General features: G+C 50.1%; 1 protein-coding gene and 1 long non-coding RNA gene across 2 annotated transcripts in view; both read left to right on the forward strand.

Moving 5' to 3' along the window:
* Positions 1-1,286: 1,286 nt before the first annotated feature.
* On the forward strand, positions 1,287-6,484 carry LOC138686862 (zinc finger protein ZIC 1). Its single transcript, XM_069792280.1, has 3 exons — positions 1,287-3,209; positions 4,411-4,574; positions 5,128-6,484. The coding sequence occupies exons 1-3, from the start codon at positions 2,234-2,236 to the stop codon at positions 5,323-5,325; spliced, it is 1,338 nt and encodes a 445-aa protein (XP_069648381.1). The 5' UTR covers positions 1,287-2,233; the 3' UTR covers positions 5,326-6,484.
* A 7,107-nt stretch (positions 6,485-13,591) lies between these two features.
* Positions 13,592-20,170, forward strand: part of LOC138686863 (uncharacterized) — a 50,083-nt gene continuing 43,504 nt past the window's right edge. The window contains exon 1 of the long non-coding RNA XR_011326191.1: positions 13,592-13,858. This is a non-coding gene — a long non-coding RNA (uncharacterized lncRNA). The remainder of the gene's footprint in view (positions 13,859-20,170) is intronic.

Consider the following 20,170-nt stretch of genomic DNA (forward strand, 5'->3'; position numbering starts at 1 on the left):
TGTATATATACATACGCACAAAAAGACGTCTGTATTTTAAAGTTTCACGAGATTTTTTTTTTTTTTAGTGCCGAGGCATCGTTTAAAATATTGTACAAATGTTGCTTAGCTTAATTGATTAAGCCACAAAGGTTTTCTGCTTTTAAATACCATACTTATACCTTTCAACAATCATTTTAATGTATAGTCAATGGCTCTTTGTAGCGAGAACAAAAAAGAACTATCCGCAGTTTTTCAATAGACTTTGAGCTGGGGAAAGACAGGTTAATCGAGGGTTGCATCTAGAAAACAACCAAGTGTTGTATGTTTGCACTGAATCCAAATGTCTGCATTTTTCTAACTAAATCAAAGGGAGTGTTATTTCTTTTTCTGCTCACTCATCTGAAGGTAAGTAAATTTTCTCTGGCGATCAAAAGCCTGGTCAGCAACAAAGACACCGCCTGCTTTTTCCACCGTCCTGGTGTGGCAAGTTGAGGAATTTCAATAACTGTGACAAGGGTGACTGATTTGTGAACTAGAAAAGGTTTGAATGTCAGAAAATTTACATTGCTCCTATCGAGGATTTTAAATAAATTTTTTACCAAAAAAAAAAAAAAAAGAGAGAGAGAGAGGGAGAGAGAGAGAGGGAGAAGAAGTATTCGGGAATTTCATGCAGCAGGAGGAGAAACAATGTAGGTTTGGGAAATTTACAGTTTTACCTGAATGAAAGAGACTCCGTAAAAAGAGAGAGCGAGAGAAAGGAAGAGCGAGAGAGAAAGGAGAAAGAAAACAACAAAAAGAGGCGAAACAACAACAACAAAAGTAGAAAGTTAAGAGTTCTCACCCACCTGCGTTTTGATGGGTGCAGAAAACAAGATTTATTTCAGAAACCTGATGGAGGGATAGAGTCAGCTACCCAGAGAAATCACGCCTGATGTTTAAAAAGAAAATCAAATGCACCCAACACCTACTCTCGGAGAGCTTCAGTTTTAAACAAGCGGAAAACAACTTGAAAAGAAGCGAGTCCCTACAGGGCTTCTCTTTTCAAAGCCTAAAAAGTTGCTCAGTGATCTTAAAAATTCTGGATCACCAAGAAATCATCATTACCATCATTATCAGAGTGCTGGAGAGAGACGGACAGAGAGAGGGAGAGCGGGGGAGAAAATAACGCTAATAATAATCAAAGATCTTTTTTTTCCTTAGCACACACACACACAAAAAAGATGCGCTGGAAATATTTTCGTGAAGAAAAAAAAAAAAAGGCTTTATATATTAAAAAAAAAAAAAAGTTGCTACTCCTGCAGCCCTGTTTGTCAGAAGGGATGTCAGGGCGCTCACAATACCTGCGATTGATGAGGCGGAGGGGCCAATCAGCGGCGGGAGGCGGCCGTGCGAGCCCCTCGTTGGCGGGGCCGGGGGGAGTTACGCGAGGAAGGGGGAGCCGGCGCCGACCAATGAGCGCTCACGTCCGCCCGCACGTCGCTCCGCCCCCGGCTCCCATTCATCAAGGGGGGGGACGGTGTCGTCTTTTCAATTCATTTATCTGCAGGAATGATTGCCGCTATCAGTCTCGCGTTCACCGCCCGGCTGAGGAGGTGAAAGTTTCTCCCCAGGAAGATAAACCGCAAAAGACAATATTGTGCATGATTTGCGCCTTTTTTTGCAAAGCGAAAAAAAAAAAGCCCCCCCCCCAAAAAAATCGGGGAGAGTGTGGGGAAGCTCGAAGAGGAGAGAGAAACAATCTCTCGGCCACTTTGCAACATTCCTATAGCCAAAAAAATCACTGAAGGAAGTTTCTTTTTTGTTTTGTTTTTTTGCTGCCCGTGTTGATCTCTCTCCGTTATTGTTATTTGCAGGCAGTTTATTTTTGAGCCCACCCAACCCCCCCCTCCCCACTTAAGCCTCCCTGAAAAGTCAAAGCAGAGAGACAGTGAATATTTTTGGGGCACATTTTTATTATTATTATTATCTGCAACTGCGAAGATCTCTTCCCCCCGTCCGCACCAGCCTCTTCCTTTTTTTTTTTTTTTTCCTCCCCTTCTCCTTCCTTCTCCCCCCCTTTTTTTTTTCCTTCCCCCCGCGCTGATGCCGAAGGGGGTGTTTTTGATGTGGTTGCTTTGGTGGTGATCGTCGCTGACTTTCCAGAGAGGGTGTTTTCGCCGCCGCCGCCGCCGCTGCTGCCGCCGCTGCTGCTCTCCGCGTTGTGTGTGTGCGCGCGTGCTTTTTTTTGGGTTGCTGCATCGACGCTGGGAAGATGCTTCTGGATGCTGGACCGCAGTATCCCGCCATAGGAGTCACTACCTTCGGATCCTCCCGCCACCACTCCACGGCCGATGTCACGGACAGAGAAGTGGGGCTGGGGATCAACCCCTTCGCCGACGGCATGGGCGCCTTCAAGATCAACCCCAGCACCCACGAGCTGGCCTCGGCCGGCCAGACCGCCTTCACCTCGCAGGCGCCCGGCTACGCGGCGGCGGCCCTGGGCCACCACCACCACCCGACCCATGTCAGCTCCTACTCCAGCGCCGCCTTCAACTCCACCCGGGACTTTCTGTTCCGCAACCGCGGCTTCGGGGAGGCGGCGGCCGCCAGCGCCCAGCACAGCCTCTTCGCCTCCGCCGCCGGCAGCTTCGCCGGCCCCCACGGACACACCGACGCGGCGGGACACATACTTTTCCCGGGGCTGCACGAGCAAGCCACCAGCCACGCGTCGCCCAACGTGGTGAACGGGCAGATGCGCCTGGGCTTCTCCGGAGACATGTACGGCAGACCCGACCAGTACGGCCAGGTCACCAGCCCCCGCTCCGAGCACTACGCCTCCACCCAGCTGCACGGCTACGGCCACATGAACATGAACATGGCAGCCCACCACGGGGCAGGGGCCTTCTTTCGGTACATGCGGCAGCCCATCAAACAGGAACTCATCTGTAAGTGGATTGAGCCCGAGCAATTGTCAAACCCCAAAAAGTCCTGCAACAAAACTTTCAGCACGATGCACGAGCTGGTGACTCATGTCACGGTGGAGCACGTTGGAGGACCCGAGCAGTCCAATCACATATGTTTCTGGGAAGAGTGTCCGAGAGAAGGGAAACCTTTCAAGGCCAAATACAAACTTGTAAATCACATCAGAGTCCACACAGGTGAAAAACCTTTCCCCTGCCCTTTCCCGGGCTGTGGCAAAGTGTTTGCCAGATCAGAGAATCTCAAAATACACAAAAGAACTCATACAGGTACGGTAACCTTCTCTGTAGCTTTTCTATCTGCGAGTGGAAGCGCCGAGCGCCGGGGCCGGAGCGGGGCGCAGGGACGGGCCGGAGGGGCCGGGGGGCCCGGGGCGCTGCTTGGCTGAGGGTCGGCTTGGGGGGGGGACGGGGACCGGCGGAGGGGATTGCGGTCCAGGGCCGCTCGCTTTTCCGGGAGAGGCAGGCTCGCAAGCTCCGCTGCAAAACGAGCTCGGTCACAGCCACGCCAGCAGCAGCAACAAAAAGAGAATGATCCCTGCCGAGGCAGAGCAGGGGAAAGGCAGGGTTTGCTGCTGGGATCGTTAGGGCGGGGAGGGGGGGCGGGGGGGGCAGGAATCGCAGCAACCTGTCCTGTTTAAATTTATAGGTTTTAATTAATTGTTGTTCGGCAGTTTTGACTGTGGCACCGTGAGATATTGTGCTAAATATCGCAGGCAGCTCATCCGTCTCCCTTCTGCGATTCAGGGCTTGGTAAATATTTAATTCCGAGGAGCGATTTTAAATAAACCGAGCCCGGCGCGGTAGTGTGTTATTGTTGTGCGGAGGGCAGGCGCCGGGATCCCTGAGAACTTTTCCCCGTCGCGGGAGGTGGAAATGCAGCAGCCCCTGCCTGGGAGAGCTCTCTCCCCCCGCTCCCACCCCCGAGCGCCGAAAGCCGGCGCCGCTTTCCCGAGCGCTTTGGCAGAGGGTTTGCGGGGCTGCCCTCGCATTGTATTCTCCGGCCGGATAATTTTCAAGATTGCAAGAAAATACGGGGGAGGGGGCTGGGGTGGGTGGGAGCGTAAAATATCACGAGAATGAGCTCTAAAAACGGAAACTAGACACTGAGGATCGCGTGTAAATACCACCACGCCTGCTTTCTCGCTTGGAGCGTTGCGAGGAGGGAGAGGTGCCCGGGACTGGGGCTGCAAATGAAACTCGCCCCTCCAAAGGAAAAAAAAAAAAAAAAAAGTTATTTAGCTCCCCCCCTTCCCCCCGCGCAAAGGCCGCTGAGCAGGGGTCGGAGGTGCGGAAAGGACAGAGAAGAAAAGCGAGGTTTTGGGATTTGAGCCTCGTTGAAGTTAGAAAGTTGCAAGTGTTTGAAATGGAGCCCTGGGCTTCCGTCCGGCGGTGCGATGGGGACAATGAGCGATCCAGCCGGCCCTGCTTAATCGGATCCGTTTTCCTCCCCCCCTTCCCTCTGCAATAGGTGAAAAACCATTTAAGTGTGAATTCGAGGGCTGTGACAGGCGCTTTGCAAACAGCAGCGACCGCAAAAAGCACATGCATGTGCACACTTCCGACAAGCCCTATCTCTGCAAAATGTGTGACAAGTCCTACACGCACCCCAGCTCCCTCAGAAAGCACATGAAGGTAAATGGAGGGCGCCTGCTGCGCGGGGCTCGGACGCCGCCTCGGGCCTGGCCGGGGGAAGGGGGCTGCGGGGACGGCGGCCGGGAGCGCCCGGGCCGGGGGGCGGCGGCGCGGCGGCGCCTGCGGGCGGAGCGGGGCCGGGGCCGGCCGGCCGCGGGGCTCCGCGCTGCTGCGGCCCGGCCCCGGCCCGGCCCCGGAGTCCGCCCCGGGCCCGCCGGGCCGCGCCGCGCCGCGGACCACCCCCCCCCCCGGCCCCCGCCCGGCCGCGCTCAGCCCCGGCCCCTCGGACAGGGCCTTTTGTCGGGGCGTTTTAGCGGGGGAGGGGGGCGCGGGGAGGGGGGCGGCAGCGCGAGGAGGCAGCCGGTGGGCGCTGCCCGGCCTTCCCCGGCGGGCAGGGGCCGGGGCCGGGGCCGGCGGGGAGCCCCGCGGGGATGGCCGAGCCCGTGGCTCGGTGCTGGGTCCCGTTGCGTGGCGCATCCCCAGGCGAAGGCGCCCGCCGCCTGGGCCTCCGTCCTCCGCCGCTCTCAATTTCTGCCCGGGTTTTCTCTTGCAGGTCCACGAATCCTCCTCGCAGGGGTCCCAGCCTTCTCCCGCCGCCAGCTCAGGCTACGAGTCCTCCACCCCTCCAACCATCGTGTCTCCGTCCACAGAAAACCAGACCGCCAGCTCCTTATCCCCTTCCTCCTCCGCAGTCCACCACACGTCCAGCCACAGCACGCTTACATCAAATTTTAACGAATGGTACGTCTAAAACGCTAAAACAAAACGACAGAAAATCCCAAAACGAAACAAAACAAAAAAGCCCCAAGCGAGCAAACAAATACCCTATTTAAAGACTCCAAAAATAATGAACACTTTGAAATCTGAATTTAAATGAGCAAACAAAAATAAAATGCTGCCAGTAGACCCAGGACTGAGTAAAATGAAGACTTCATTTTTTTAAATTGCTTTTTTTTTCTTCCTTTCTTTCCTTTTTTCCTTTTATTTCTCTCTTTTTTTCTTTTTCTTTCTTTTTTTTTCTTTTCCTTTTTTTTTTTTTTTTGGACTGTTCTGCTCCGCTCTGTTCCAAGGCTCGGTAGGCGAAGGGGTTAGTAGAATGCATAAGAAGACAAGGTTACCAGGGCAAATGCCAACTGTGTAGGGCTTTACTGGAAACCACTGATTAGAGATCTCCAACTGCATGTCTGCTCGGGCAGCGGCCTTCCCCCCCCATCCCCCCTTGTAAATACAGAATTATTAGCTTCAAAAACAAAACAACAAAAAAATGTACTGTTTGATTTTGTAAATAGTTATATCGCAAGTTGAATAAGGGGATATGTGGATTTGTGGTCTTTGCATATATGTGGGGGGAGGGGCGGGCGGGCGGGAGCGGCGGCGGGGGGGGCGGAGGTGGTGGGGGGGCAGAGGGAAGAGGTAGAAATTCAACTATTTGTACTGAATGGCAAGAATGTTCTAGTAAATGTGTACCAAAATGTGAATTACTTTGTATTATTACAGTCTAAACGTCGATCTAACAGAATATTATTGGTATTAATGTGCTTTTTTGTATAAAGTGCAACATTTCGTCCCAAAGTCCAGTCTAAGTAGTGCAGTAAAATGTTGTTACACGTCCTGTCAAGAAATTCGTATAGTGAAAGCCTGGATCTGCGTGTCAAACTGTTACATTTGTTTATGTAAAGTGATATTAAAAAAAAAAAAAAAGATATAAACTATATCTGTCCGTTGCTTTTGGCAAATACAAGAACATAATGTATATAAATCCTAATTTCCATATTTATCCGCATGTAAAGGTCCGGTTATACATGTTACAAGATATTCAATATTTATGGCTAGAAGAATTGGTATGTAAAATTTAGTTTACAGAACTGTTTGGTAACATTTCGTACCTTATTAAAGATTCTTAAATCCCATGAATTGTGGTAGGAATTCTTATTCGCTAAGTCAACCTGCTGCAACTCCAACTAGCTTTAGGATATTAGAATAAAACCGTCCCAGTTTTTCACTGCTTTCCATTATGTCATCACTAAAGCAGCGAAGGTGATATAAATGTGATAAATGAAAGGATCCCTGCTGGCATTACTATAGTGTGTAATTAGTATTTATATCAAAATTTATGAAACAAATTTTCGGCCGCAGTATAATTTAAATGACCTTTGCAGACATAGAATAACAACCATAAAAATAACAGAAATAGATTGCATATGCTACATAAATATTAATGTGGGGAATTGTTACACGAGAAGTGCTGCACTCCACTCCAACACTGCCCATGAATCTGCATAGACCGGGTCCCTAAATTAAATTAATTCGGATAACATATATTAGGAGATTTAAAACAGAGGAGATTTCGGTTGCTATTTTAATTTAAGGCATTTATGACCATAACTAATTCTCAGGCAGTGAATTCATGACTTTCCTTGGGCCTTTTACTCTAAGAAGTACAGCACTGTTTCTCGAAGGCCGTTGTTGTTGTTGTTGGGTGTATTTTTTTGTTTGTTTTTTTTTTCTTTTTCTTTTTTCCCTTCCTTCTTTTTTTTTTTGCTGATATTCCTTAAAACGTGATGTTAATTTAAATCAATTACTTCTTATGTTATGTTATTATTATTACTATAATTTTGCCAGTGTTAATAGCTTTCTAAAAAAATAAATCTAGGGGATAAGAATTATTTTATGTAATTTGATTATCTTTCTATCTCTTTTATTTATTTCTCATTTACTTAAGAAATTCGTTCCATTGGCTGGCGTTGATACAGTAAATTTGTAAATGAGAAGACAATATAAAAAATCTAAATTACTTGTGCTTAATGACTGTAGCAGAACGCCTTTTCTCTAAATCAGATTGTCTTCCTTGCAGTTTAGTTTGATAGATTTGCAAGCTGTACTGCTTCCACTAACTTAGCTACGGTTGTTGGAACTGTTGGGCTTTGTTCCTGGTTGTAGCTTGCATGATCGCCCCATTAAGCAGACAACATATCAACAGACAACACAAATCATGAGGTTGGCTAAAGCTGCGAGGGCTTGTGATATGTCATAGAGTGAATTGCACAAACTGACCTTCCAGTAGACCAAGATGACACTTTAACAGCTTCTTTAAAGAAATATTATGTGTACAGCGAGTCAATAGCCATATTAACCGCTCGGGGGGGGAGGGGGTGCCGGGGGAAGCCGCTCTCTGCTCGTCTCCGTGCGGGCGCTCCGTGGCTCTGGCTGTAACCCACCCAGAGCACAGCCCGCCTGCCTCACAACAAAACCCCGCAAGTACTTGTCTTTGTCCCTAACATTTGGGGATCTCCCTCGGAGATTTTTCACCGCCCCAAAGCACCCTCCCCACTCCCCCCGCCCCCCCCCCCCCAAAAGTTTGCCTTGCTCAGACGAAGCCCCACTCCTGCCAGCTCGGCATCGCCGTCTGCTCCCTGCAGCACCCGTGGGAAGGCTTCGCTTTAACTTTACTTTCTGCAAAATGTTATTATTATAAGGCTAATAGCAGTTAGCAGGGAAAAGAGCGCCACCTTGCAGGGTTTGCCGAGATAGAAAAAGTTGGAGCCCGGTGGGACCGAGGCAGAAAGTGTTGGTACTTGAGGAAATGTAACCCACCGGGCGACGGAGCCAGGGAAAAAAATGTTTCATGCGCCGAAAATATTACTCTCTGCGAATCTTTCAGGTTAACTGTCCCGCCGACTTGACTAGGCAGCGGTTTTAACAAAAGAACCCGAGCGTAGCTAAAAAAAAAAAAATAAAAAAAAAAAATCGTAGAGATAGTCTGAGCCATCCCACTGTAAAAGAAACCCGGAGAAACGTGGTGGGGGTGATATATTTTAAAGATGCGTATTGCAAGTTTCTTTGAACTCGTGTAAAGTCCCTAGTGGTCGCTTAACACAGATCTGTTACTTGTGTGTATTGGAGCACTTGGTTAATGAGTATTCTTTTAAACTTTTGGTCTGAGGTTTGTTTGAGCGTCCTACAGCAGAAAGAATGATTTTCGTGTTGTTGCTGCTGCCGTTGGTTTTTTATCTGGCGGGAGGGGGTAACGGTGCAAAACTGGTTGATCGCCATCCCGTATATGTTCTGAATTAGCGACGATCACTGGGGCTGGAATCGCTAATGCTGAATTCGCGTCCACGCCATGCTTGTGCTGTTCGCTTGGCTCTGGAGAGGGGAGCGGTGCTTTGAAATCCCCGGCAGAGAGAGGGGTATTTTTGCGGGCGGTGAGGTTGTGAGGCGTCTCTCGGCTGTTTCTGCGCTCTTTCCGTCCCCAAAGCCAACTTTCCTCTAGCAAGGCGCCCGTTGCGGATTTACTCACGAAGGCTTGCGGGGAGAAACACGAACCCCAGCTCTCCAGCCTCGACGGGGGCCATGATTTTCTTTCTAATGCCTGGCTCTCGAGACGCTGCCGGGGTACTTCTCCCGCGTGGGTTCTTAGGTTTCCAAGTAGGCGGGGGCTGTCTGCGCGGGGTCGCGCCGAGCCCACGGCAGGCCGTGCCGGCAGCCCCCGCGCCCCTCCGCGCTGCCTCCTTCGTGGCAGCCAAACCGCTGGGGCCCGACGGGCGCCGGCCGCAGGCTCCCGCGCCCGCGGAGGCTCCCGTCGCCGAGGGGGAGCGTTCGGAGGCCCCCACGGCAGCGCGGCGGTGCTCGCGGGAGGGTGCAGGAGGCTGCTTGGGGTGGGTGGGGGCTGTGCGTCCCGTCCCCTCTCGGTGCTGTGCCCGCGGGGCGCACACGGCAGCCCCCGGCCGCGCCTGGGCCGTTCGCACGCAGAAAGTTAAATGCAAAACAATAATCGGGCGCTTCCGTTTCCCCCCTCGAAAGACTCGCCTTTCGGGTCGCTTTAATGGCTCGTGACTGATCGCTTGAATTTTTTCAAAGGCGAGGCCGGCATCCCTAAGACGAAGTTAGCGTCTTTAAAGCAGACACTGTCCGTAACGGGGACACACGCTCCGCGCTGGCCTCGACCGCTTATCGCCCTCGCTTTAGCCGTGAGGAAGCAGCAGTCCCCGGGCTGATGCGCCTAACACGGGCGCTTTTATTTACCGCTTTTCTGGCCACGCTGGTAAACGGCTCCGACTTGGTGAGTTTTCCCACGTCCAGAGCGCTTGCCCCTTTCGGAGCAACTTCGAAGCGGAGCAAGCGGCCACCCCGGCGGCGGGCCGGTGCCGGCGGGCGCGCAGGGAGCCCCGGGGCGCGCCCGGGGTCGGCGGGAGCCCCGGCGCGGAGCCGGAGCCCCGCTGCAAAGCCCACTTCCAGCAGGCAGAACGGGGAAGGAGGTCCCCTCTGGGAAAGGCTGCTGACACAGGGCAGAGGATTTCAAGTGACCTGGCGCTGGAGGAGCCGGTGCGCGCTTTACCGCTGGAGCTCCGGGGGAAAAGAATTCGGGAGCGGTAGCCCCACGAGGGAGGCTGCACCGTTTGCTGGGCGCGTTACGTACCGCCGTTACAAAAAGTGCACACTCACACACGCACACGCGCGCACCTCGCCCACACTGGCACCACGCCTGTGCGCCCGCTCACGGGTGCGCCTGCCCGCGCCCGCGGGTGGGAAGCGCCCGCCGCCCCGCGCGCACGTGCGCGCCCTGCACCTCGAAAGAAGGGACCGCTCCCCGCGGCGCAGCGCGGCGGTTCCGCGGGAGGTCGGCACGTTTCCCTCCAAACGTGGCGATTCTCTCCCGAGCGGGGCTTTGCTGCCGGGGAGAGGCCGGCGAGCGCTGGGAGGCCCGGCTGGGGCCCGGGGCGGCCGCGCAGCCCGGCCCGCGGAGCGGCTCCGCCGCACCCGTCCTCCGCGCCTGGCCGCGGGCCGCCACCGCAGGCGCGGGGGATCCCGTGGCGGGGACGGGCACTGCCTGCTTCGTGGGTGTAATCCACAGGACGCCCGGTCACTGCTGCAGATGCGCACAGTCTCACCGGGATCACCGTTCGCGTTCCTGGTCTTATCAGGAATACATGCCTATCTATAAATATATATGCATCTCTCCATCTATATTTGTACGTAAAGAAAGAGGGGTGTTTCTAGAAAGACACACGTTCGTGTATTTACATGGAGGTATATTTTTGAAGGCTCACGCAACCTCTATTATTTAATGCAAATGTCTACGTACAATGGACGGCATTTGTAACAAAATGGGTGTATTTTCCAAATTCACCCGGAGAGGTTAATAACTGAGATTCCTGTTTTGAACTAGGCGCAGGGCGGATTTCTTCAACTTGCTGAACGTCCTAAGGTGGGTTCCGGTTCACGGCAAAGAGGCTGTGTTTTAGGGTGCATTGTTTATTAAAAATGGCCCAGGTTTTTATTTTGCATCAAATTATTTTTTTCGCTGCTGAACTCTATGGGTCAGATTTGGTTCATCTTCGATAACAAGAAACACGATCCTGTGAAGCGAAGGGGCTATTTTTATCATGCAGCTGGAAGCTGTCATCAATTCGTAACATTTATTTCGGCTTTAGAAAGATAGTATAAAATAGCATGAAGTTTCCAGATGACGCCCGTACTGCAGACAGGATTTTTCAAGTCTAATAAATCAAATTAATTACCTTTTAGATATATACGATCATACTACCTCTCTATGAAACTGCTGTTAAAAAAATGCTCCGTGTGTGCATCTGTGATTGTGCATGTGTTTACACCTCGGGACCCAAACACAGAATTAGCTGTCTGGGGGCAGCCGGAGCGAGGCGGAGCACATGATCAGCGGTGCACACTCAAGCCCGCGTCCACACATGCCCCTTCGCGAGACGTGGGCAAGGGCTTTGCTTAGCAAAAGCCTGGAAGTTGCGTATTGGCACGGGTCAGGACTTCAAGATCCTTTCGGATCTTCCTCACTTCCAAAAATCCTGTCAAGAACACGGCCAAAGGCTGAAGAAAAAAATAAAAGAAGGGGAAAAAAAAAACCCCAACCCACGTTAGCAAGCCCCCCCGCGCCTGGCCGGGACATGTGTTTTGTGTTTGATATTGCCTCTTTCGGGGGGAGGCCGGGGGGCAGCGGGTAGATGCGGGGGTTCCTAGAAATCGCGGCGGTGCGCGGGGGCGGTGTGTGTGTGTGTGTGTGTGTGCGCGCGCGTGTGTGTGCGCGCCCGCCGCGCGCCCCGGCGGCAGCCCCGGCGGCGCATGCGCGCCCGCGGCCCGGCTCCACGTGCTGTTGAATATTTATGACTCTCACCGCCGCCCCGCCGCCCGCGGAAGGTAACGGCGCCCGTCTCCGCGCCCGCGCAGGGGCGCGCCGCCGCCGCCACGTGCTGCCCGCCGCACCCCAGTGCGGCCCGGCCCGGCCCGGGCCGCTCCCGCCGCTTCGTCCCCCTGCGCGCTTCGGTGCGCCCGGCAGGGCACTTTCCCCCCTTCCCTGCCTTCCCCCGGCATGTCGGGCAAAGGCGACCTCCTTAAGCGAACGGGCGCTTTGGCAAATCGCCGGCTCGCTCCACGCGGCCGTTCGCGGCGCCGGCCTCCGCCCGCCGAGCGGCTTGTCGTGGGCTCGCGTGGCAAAACGCAACGGGCGCAGTCGCCAGAAAAGTACAGTCTCGGGGGAAGGGAGAAAGGTTCTTGTAATGGATTCCTTTCTGCCTCGCTCCTCTTAGTAAAATCTCATTATACTGTATGGCCCATCATATTTTATTGCTGCTATATCGACATCGCATGATAGATCCGAGGAACAAACGCGGGGTCTTGGCATTTATTCCGTTTGCAGGCTGCAGGGTTTTTTTAAACAAATAGTAATAATTCCCAGCGCTCATTGTTCAGCGGCACAAAGTGATTTTAAAGCCTTTTGTACGGTGGCAAAATTACAGCCCACGTTATCAGAAACGTGCTTCTCAATCTCGCTAATGAGGTGGGTTTTTCTTTCCCTCCAGAGCCCGGTAGGGAGTGGGCAGGACGGGGGCAGGAGCCCCCGGAGCCGGCGCGGGGCTCCCGGCCACACCTGGGCGGCGCGGGTACGGCCGCGGCCGCGCAGCCCGGCCCGGCAGCTCCGAAGTTCCCCGAAAGGCCCTGCCGGGTGGAGCGAGGCTGGCTGGAATTCGCCCAGCGACGATTCCCTCTCCGCAGCCTCCCTCTCTCCTCTCCTTCTCCCCCTCCGCCGCAGCCCGTCCCTCTCCATCGCCTCCCCTCGCCTCCTCGCCCGGCGCTACAGCCGAACGGGCGCCCGTCGGTGCATCCGCAGGGGCCGGGCAGTGGAAGCCCCTCCGAGCACCACCTTGAGCGGCCGTGCCCCCCTCCCCGCCTGGCTGAGGCTCCCTGCGCGCCCCGGCCGACTACAAGAGGCGGCGATCAAGCCCATGTCCATCATGTCTCCTGCTCTTTTCAGAGAGGGCAGATCCTGACCTCAGTTCCCCAAGTGGAAGCTCGTTTCGGGCTCGCACCGTGGCCACCGTTTACGCCAACCTTCACGCAGAGGTGTGCGAGCGCCTGTTCGCTGCCCCCTTCCATCCAGGCTTTTTGCCGCCTTCCCTCCCCCCCCCCCGAGCCCAAGGGGAAGCTCCCCGGCGTTCGGAGGGGGCGCGGAGGGCTTTCGGGGGGACGGTGGCACCCGGGCACACACCTGAGATACCTGCCCCCGCCTTCTCATCATTTAACTCCCGAGAAAACTGTTGATCTCCCCCAAGCGTGAGGCTGAACCTTTGCATTTGGCTCGTGGTTGCGGCGCTCCCCCCCCCCCAGCCCTTTTTTTTCCTTTCCCGGGTTCGTCCCTGCGCTGCGTTCCCCGAGATGCCCAGGTGCCCCCGGCGGGGCTGGGGCAGGCACAGGGCGCGGGCTCCTGCGCCGGGACGGCACCGCGGAACGTCTGCTGCGGGGGCAGGGAGGGGACCTGCCCTCGGTTTTTAGCCAGCGGGACCAGGACGGGCTCTGGTGTGATTCCTACTATTGTTGTTAGTAGTATTATTATTATATTCAATTCAAAATTATCCCTTTAGAACTTGCAAAGCGCCTGTAAATTTACCTTAAACCTGATTTCTTTCCTAGCCAATGGTGTCAGGGGCCGGCTAGCCTGTCCCTCCGGAGCATTAACCCTTGTCGCTAGCTGGAGTGAGTGAGAAGCTGAGGTTTGGCCCTGAGGAGCTGTGTGTGTATATCTGGCACAGCTTTGCTCCCTTAACTCCTGGATCTTTGTTTTGGTGGCGACCAGGGAGAGCAGGGAGCGCTGTGCTCGCATTTCCCTCTGGCTTTTACGCACACACACACACGCACACACACACGCACACACACAAATCCCCCTTTCCAACTTTCTGCCTTTTGCGCTTCCCTTCCAGTTTTTTCACTTCTCAGACCTACTGGCAGCATTTGCCGAGATCTAGATCCCCGCCGTGGTAAGTGATGCTTTTCTCCATTGCAAAACTCGCTCAGCTCTCGGCTCGCTGTTCCAGGGATGGGTGTAGAAGTTGTATTTGTTTGGAACAGAACTGCCCAACCCCAGTGGTTTCACGTCAAGCAGCACAGAGTAAAACTATTGTCGTGTATTAACTCTGAATGGGAGCAAACAGACCAAATAATCATTGCTGGCTCAGACAGTAGCATGGCACTAATGTCATTCTTTTTAAGTTTGCAAAGCAACTTTTTTTTCCTTTTTTTTTTTTTTTGGTTGGTTGTTATGGGGAGAGCGAGCCTGTGTTTTGGGTCTGATCTTTATATTTACATTACACACCAGACCATAACAAACTATACAGAGAATGCAGCTGCCATATGTGCTTTGTGAACATACAATTATGATCGGGGGGTTCATGCATTCAATCTAAGTGTTGCAGACACACTGATACCACTCCGCAAGGTTCGTGCAATACCTGAAAACTCACTCCATATTTGGGGGGAGGGGTTGGAGAGACGTTGCATTTTTAAAACCTCTATTTAAAAAAAAAAAATCAGCCACAGTAAATGCCTCCTGGACATTTATTTTTAATGTACAGTCTGCAGCTCTGACTGGATCAAATTCACGATTATTCAGATGAGGTTGAATTTGAATAACTTGCTGGTTTCTCTCCCCCGCCCTCCCCCATCCCCCTCCCCCTCCTTTTTTTTTTTTTTGTTTGTTTTAAAAATTAAGAAAATGAAGAGAACCGCTGAGTCCGGCTGACCTTTGGCTGACATAATTTAGCAGGAGACCGTTCGCAAATGAGGACTGGATAAATTAGACACTCTAGTTCTCCGGGCAAAGCGACGCTCAGCGCCCGGCTCCCACCGAAAGGAGCCGGGAGCAGCGGCTACCCCGCGGCCCGGGAGCCCCCGGGCTGGCGGCGGGAGGACGGTCCCGGCGGAGGGGCGCGGAGAGCCGCCGGGCACCGCCAACTTGGGGGCACGTCCCCTTTGCCGAAAGCCGCCGCTGCGAAACGAGCCCGAGAACCGCACGCTGAAGGTTCCCCGCTCCGCAGCCGCGCAGGGTCCGCGGGTGCGCAGGACCGCGCCGGGGCCGGGGCCGGGGCCGGCGGCTCCAGCTCCGCGCTGCCGCCGCGCCGCTCCGCGGGCTGTGCCCGGCGGCGGGGAGACGGGGACGCTCCGCGGCCTCCCCGCCGGCGCGGTTATCGACCTGCGGCGGGGCCGGCCTCCGCGGGCGGCAGCGGGGGCGCGGAGCCGGCCGCCGGCCCCGGGGACGCGGTGCCAGGGTGGCGGCAAGCACGGCCCCCCGGCCTGCCTTATTAGCTTGTCAGAGTTTATCTCGTTAAGTTGTGCAGGACGTTACTCACATGACAAGGCACGGGCAAACTCTGGAGAGGGCTTAATCCCCAGAAGTTGCTGTCAAAAAAAAAAAAAAAAAAGAAAAGAAAGAAAAAAGGACGGAAAAAAGAGAAGGAAACCGCATTTCGTGTTTTAACCGATCATTTGTTGAGCATCTGCGGATACCGCTGCTCTATCACGCAGGCTTGCCAGGGGGATTGCTGTTTTAGAGACAACGGAGCGTTTTCCAAGCGCAAGCTACCGTCCCTTCTTCCCCGCTGGAAGAGGTGAGAGCCGTTCCCTCCCCGCAGCCGGGCGGCAGGGGGAAGGGGCACGGCAAGGGGCCGATCCTGAGCTCCTTAGGCAAAACTTCCAGCTGAAGCAGGACCGAGTTCCCAACCGACAGCAATTTCCCCCCCTCTAATGAGCCGCCTCTGCTAATAAATGATGCCCCTGCTCAGGTTCCTCAGCGGTCTGCAGCTGAGTCCGAGAGAATTTGATCCTTGATTTGAAGACGTGCTTTAATAAAACTGCTGTAACGTTGGCATTTTATTAGGAGGTTATTGTTTCCAAATTAATACTTAATCTATGAAAAAGTACCCTACCAAACTAGATTCACCTCCATGCACTCCTTTCTTCATTTACATGCATTTTACAACTAAGATCCCAGCTCTACATTTCCCTGAATCATCAGACCATTAATTTGCTGGGGAGCTAGCTGTTTCACCCAGATGGATATAATTCTGAATAAACTCAGAAGAAATGCAAAAACATATGCTTTTCTGTCATTTTCTCTCCCCCCCCCCCCTTTTTTTTTCTTTTCTCCTTAGTCGGTTTGTGTTGAGCGACGCCTTCAGAAACTTCATTATCTAAAAGGCAGACCTAGAGGGCAGGGACTTTGGGAATAGTTCCCTTTTATTCTGAAACTTTCTAAACTTAGAGCAGGGTTGAACATGTCCTCAAATCTGCACCTTCCAGCAGGAAATGAATGATGTGCCAGACACTTCACTTCTAGTCAAAAAATATAAACCAAATGCTGTAAGGTTTGGAATTCTTTCTCAGGCCATTTTCTGTGCACATTTTACAGTCAGGATGTAAAATGGTCACCTCAGAAGTTGATAAAACCCTACGCAGATGTTACTGTATATCTCTTCCTCCATTTTATTTCAAGGAAATTTTACTAACAATTCATAGCAAAAAAATGGACAGCCATCCCGGCAGGATACCTTTGCAGGTTGCAGGCCAAGCAAGCTCAAACAGCTCACATGTTAGAAATAAACTTCGACTAGGTGTAATATTTCTGAAAGAAGAACATTTTTTTTTTCTGCTAATAGGTATTATTTTGCACTTCAAGTTTCACCTTTCTTTCACTTTCTTGAATGGTGAAAATTTACACGCAAGTCAGTGTGAAGCTTTGTAACAGAGGGTGCTTGCAGTGCAATTTTAGGTTTTAAGGTATTCTACATTTAAAAAAAAAATCCTAAGAGAGAAAGTGTACTTTCTGCTTGACATCCGAAAGAACTATCGTCTAGGAAATACCCTGAAAATATTCATCTGCTCGATAATGCGAGTGCTGAGTAGGAATGTATTATTTCCACCAGCTCTGCAATACATATCAAGATACATTGTAAATATCACATGGTTGATAAATCAAGAATTTGTAAATGCAATGGCAGCATCACAGCACTCAAGGTATTTTTTCCTATTTATAACAATACATGTTTAATTACTCAAGTTTGGGTTTTCCTTGTCTTAACTTTATGCTTTATTGAAAGCTGTTGAACCCTTAGACTTTTGATTACTGGCATGTTTGTCTGAGGAAGTGGGGTTATAATACAGGCAGCTACATACCTAATGCAAGTGTCTACGTTTAAATCAAAATCATTATCTTTCACGCAGGTGAGTGAAGCAGGTTATTTGCTTACAGCAATTTTAGTGTCAGTGATATTTTTTTCATCCATTTAGATTTAGTTATTTATTTTTATTTACCATTACTGCTTGCAGCAGAACTTTCATTGAAGTGCATATCCCTAATATAAGCATTTAGAATTGTCTGGCTAGTTTGTTTAAAATACTTGGGATATTTTTTTAAAAACTAAAATAAAAATACTTTTTTAATGCTGGATTAGTTTTCTGCTGTGATGTTTGTAGGAGTTGTTTCATCTGTATGTTTGATCAATATATGGTGTGCTTCATGCTTCCATAAACATTTTTAATCATATAGCAAATTGTTGAATGTTCCTATAAGGAGCAATAGACAAAGGCTACCAGGAATTGTAACTACATTAAACTGGTGAAACACGAGGGCTGAAATAAGGGACTGAACCAAGAGATTGAAATCAATGGGAGACTCCTGTTGAGTTGGAACAGGCTTCAGGCACAGTATAAATGACTGTACAGGTACAGCACTTTTCATCTCTTTCCCGTGTTGCTTTGGTTTACAGCACATTATTTACAGGTAACATTCTTGAGCTAGCTTAAAATTTATTGATTCATGTCTGGCATAAAAAAAGATCTGTGTTTGGATGTAAGTGCCGATAGGAAGGCTGGACTGGTATTGCAGAGCTGATGGAAATGATATGCAAGGTTCACCTTATGTGAGCAATGATTGCTTTTAGGATATTCGCTGAACTATTGTTCTTATAAAGGTGTATTTTTTGTATGAACGCAGCAGCTATCTAGAAGATTTGGTCAGGTCCTTTCCAAGAAACCATTTTTTTCAGCCACATGACTAAAAGTTGAAAATTTGACCAGATTACCAAATCTATATTCTTCTTTGCCAAGGAGTTACAGCAACGAGGGACCCCCACCTCCGCCCCCCCAACCTTAGCACTGTTCTACAAATATCACTTAATAGTTAATTCCCCGTTAATATTGGAACTTGACTGTGAAAATGCTGTTTTCTGCTAGGAGAATTCAGATGCATTAAACACTGCTACAGCAAATGCAGTGTTTCTGTTGGGATATGCTATAAATGGCTTTTAGTCTGTTCCCACTGAGCCATAAGTTTAGGATCAGATCCCGCTTAATATCATATTTCTCCTTCTCATGACACTTAGCAAAAAGCACAGACATTTAAAAAAACCCACCCCTTAAAAAATATGTGGACTTGCTTATCTAGAAAATCTCAGTATTGCTGGACTTTTTTCATTTTCTCCCCTCATTTGCAAAGGACTTACAGACTCCTTTACAAACTTAGCTTCATATTTAGATACTCTCTCCTTTTAAGTTCTATTGCGTACAAAAGAATAGCACATGTCATTAAAAAATCCTAACAACATAAAATTGTGCAGTGTTGTCAGTAGTTACAGAGAAAAGGCCAAATTCTTCCTTTCTTAATCTGGCAAAATTCCCATTGACATCAGTGCTATGTACTTTACGAAGCTCGGACATATATTTTAAGACCTCACCAATTACAAGGAAGTTGTTTTACTCTTGCTGCAGTGTTTGTCTGCTGGCTGACAGTAGCAACCAGAAAGCTGCATGCTCCTAGTTTTTCTGGTCATAAATTAGGAAATGTTAAGATGAAATCCTAACTGTTTCAAAAAGCTGTAAACAATTCACTTCTGATATGAAAGCTATGCAAGACTGATTTGGCCGTCCTCTTCCAAGCAGGACTTTGAGTTAAACTATAGGAAAAGTTCTGAAGCCTTTCAACTTTTCCCCAGCCAGAGGTGTCATCGGTTAAAATATTATTTTTACCTGTAGAAGTACGATGAAAGTGGTTTACAATCCGGATCTGTTTATACTCTGTAGGTCTAGTAAAGAAACAAAATTTCCCCTCTGACATGCCCAAATAAACAATGAGCCTATTTCAAGTTCCGCTCAATAAGTGTGTTAAATGCATAAAGTATTTTGAGTAAATGCCATGCAGCTGTTTGGTAGCTTGCAATTACTGTGGTATTGTGTCTGCCTGTGTTTTGTGTACTGCTATAAATCCTGCAAGTGGACACTGCTATTTCTGACACATCGGGCTGGATTTTCTATAAGTCTATAGGTTTCGTTCCAAGTAGATGAAAATAATGAAACATTATAAATATTAGATAGTCTTGCTCCAGTGTGTGGTGCTGTAAATCTCTGGAGATTTACAAAGAGACAGTGACAACATGAATGCAATTACACATGATACTATTTTATGAGCTAATTCTATAAAGCAGCATCTCAGCTCTGCACTGACAATAATTTTTCACGGCAACTTTTGGAATGTCCCATGGAACCTTTTAATAGATTAATTATTTGCTCATCCCAAAATAAATTTGCACGTGGCTAGAATTAAACAAAAGGCCCACCACTGCTTCAGGAGGAGTTTTGCCTGAGAAGGAACTCAGGACGGAACCGGTTATTTCAGGGCTCAGCTTAAAATGCTGAAATACAGTGATATCTGCCAGGAGGCTCTGCTCTGGCTGTGCACTGCAACCGTCTGTGCCCTGCAAAGCCTTTGTACTGCCCTCTGGTCTGTAGAGGTTCTAGGCTGGCGAAGGAGAAATATTTCTTCTCTGAACCTTAGTTCAACAGGTGACTTTGAAATGACCTATGAATTCTTCCACTTTTGTCGAGCTGAGATCAATAGCTAGTGTGGTTCTAGGAAAATACACCTAGGTATTTTCTCAAGGCATGCTAATTTAAAAAAGAAGACCTGGAAAAACACTTGTAGTGTTAGAGGATTCAAAGAGTTCTCAGAAAAAAACAACTTTGGAATTGTTATAGCAGCTGTTATAATCTATTATGTAAATCATCTGGGAATTAAACCAAAATATTTTGTAAGATAGTTTTTTGTCAAATAATAAATATGCTATCATTTAGACTTAATGTTTTTCCAGAGGTGTTATTGTTATCTGATGAAAGTGAAACCTTAGAGTACTCCTTATTTTGACTGATGGGGATTTAATATTTATTTATAGCCGTGCCAATGATAACACCCATATATCTGTTCAAGAGAACATATGTTTCTCAAAATTGGGTGTTGGAAGTTA

Source organism: Haliaeetus albicilla, chromosome 9 (genome assembly GCF_947461875.1).
Source record: "Haliaeetus albicilla chromosome 9, bHalAlb1.1, whole genome shotgun sequence".
In the NCBI taxonomy this organism is placed as follows: Eukaryota; Metazoa; Chordata; class Aves; order Accipitriformes; family Accipitridae; genus Haliaeetus; species Haliaeetus albicilla.

Bases quoted from the DNA above. Each gene is read 5' to 3' on its own strand.
- LOC138686862 (XM_069792280.1), top strand. From the start codon at position 2,234: ATGCTTCTGGATGCTGGACCGCAGTATCCCGCCATAGGAGTCACTACC. The intron at 3,210-4,410 runs GTACGGTAACCT...CCTCTGCAATAG, and splicing joins ACACAAAAGAACTCATACAG to GTGAAAAACCATTTAAGTGT. The intron at 4,575-5,127 runs GTAAATGGAGGG...TTTCTCTTGCAG, and splicing joins CCCTCAGAAAGCACATGAAG to GTCCACGAATCCTCCTCGCA.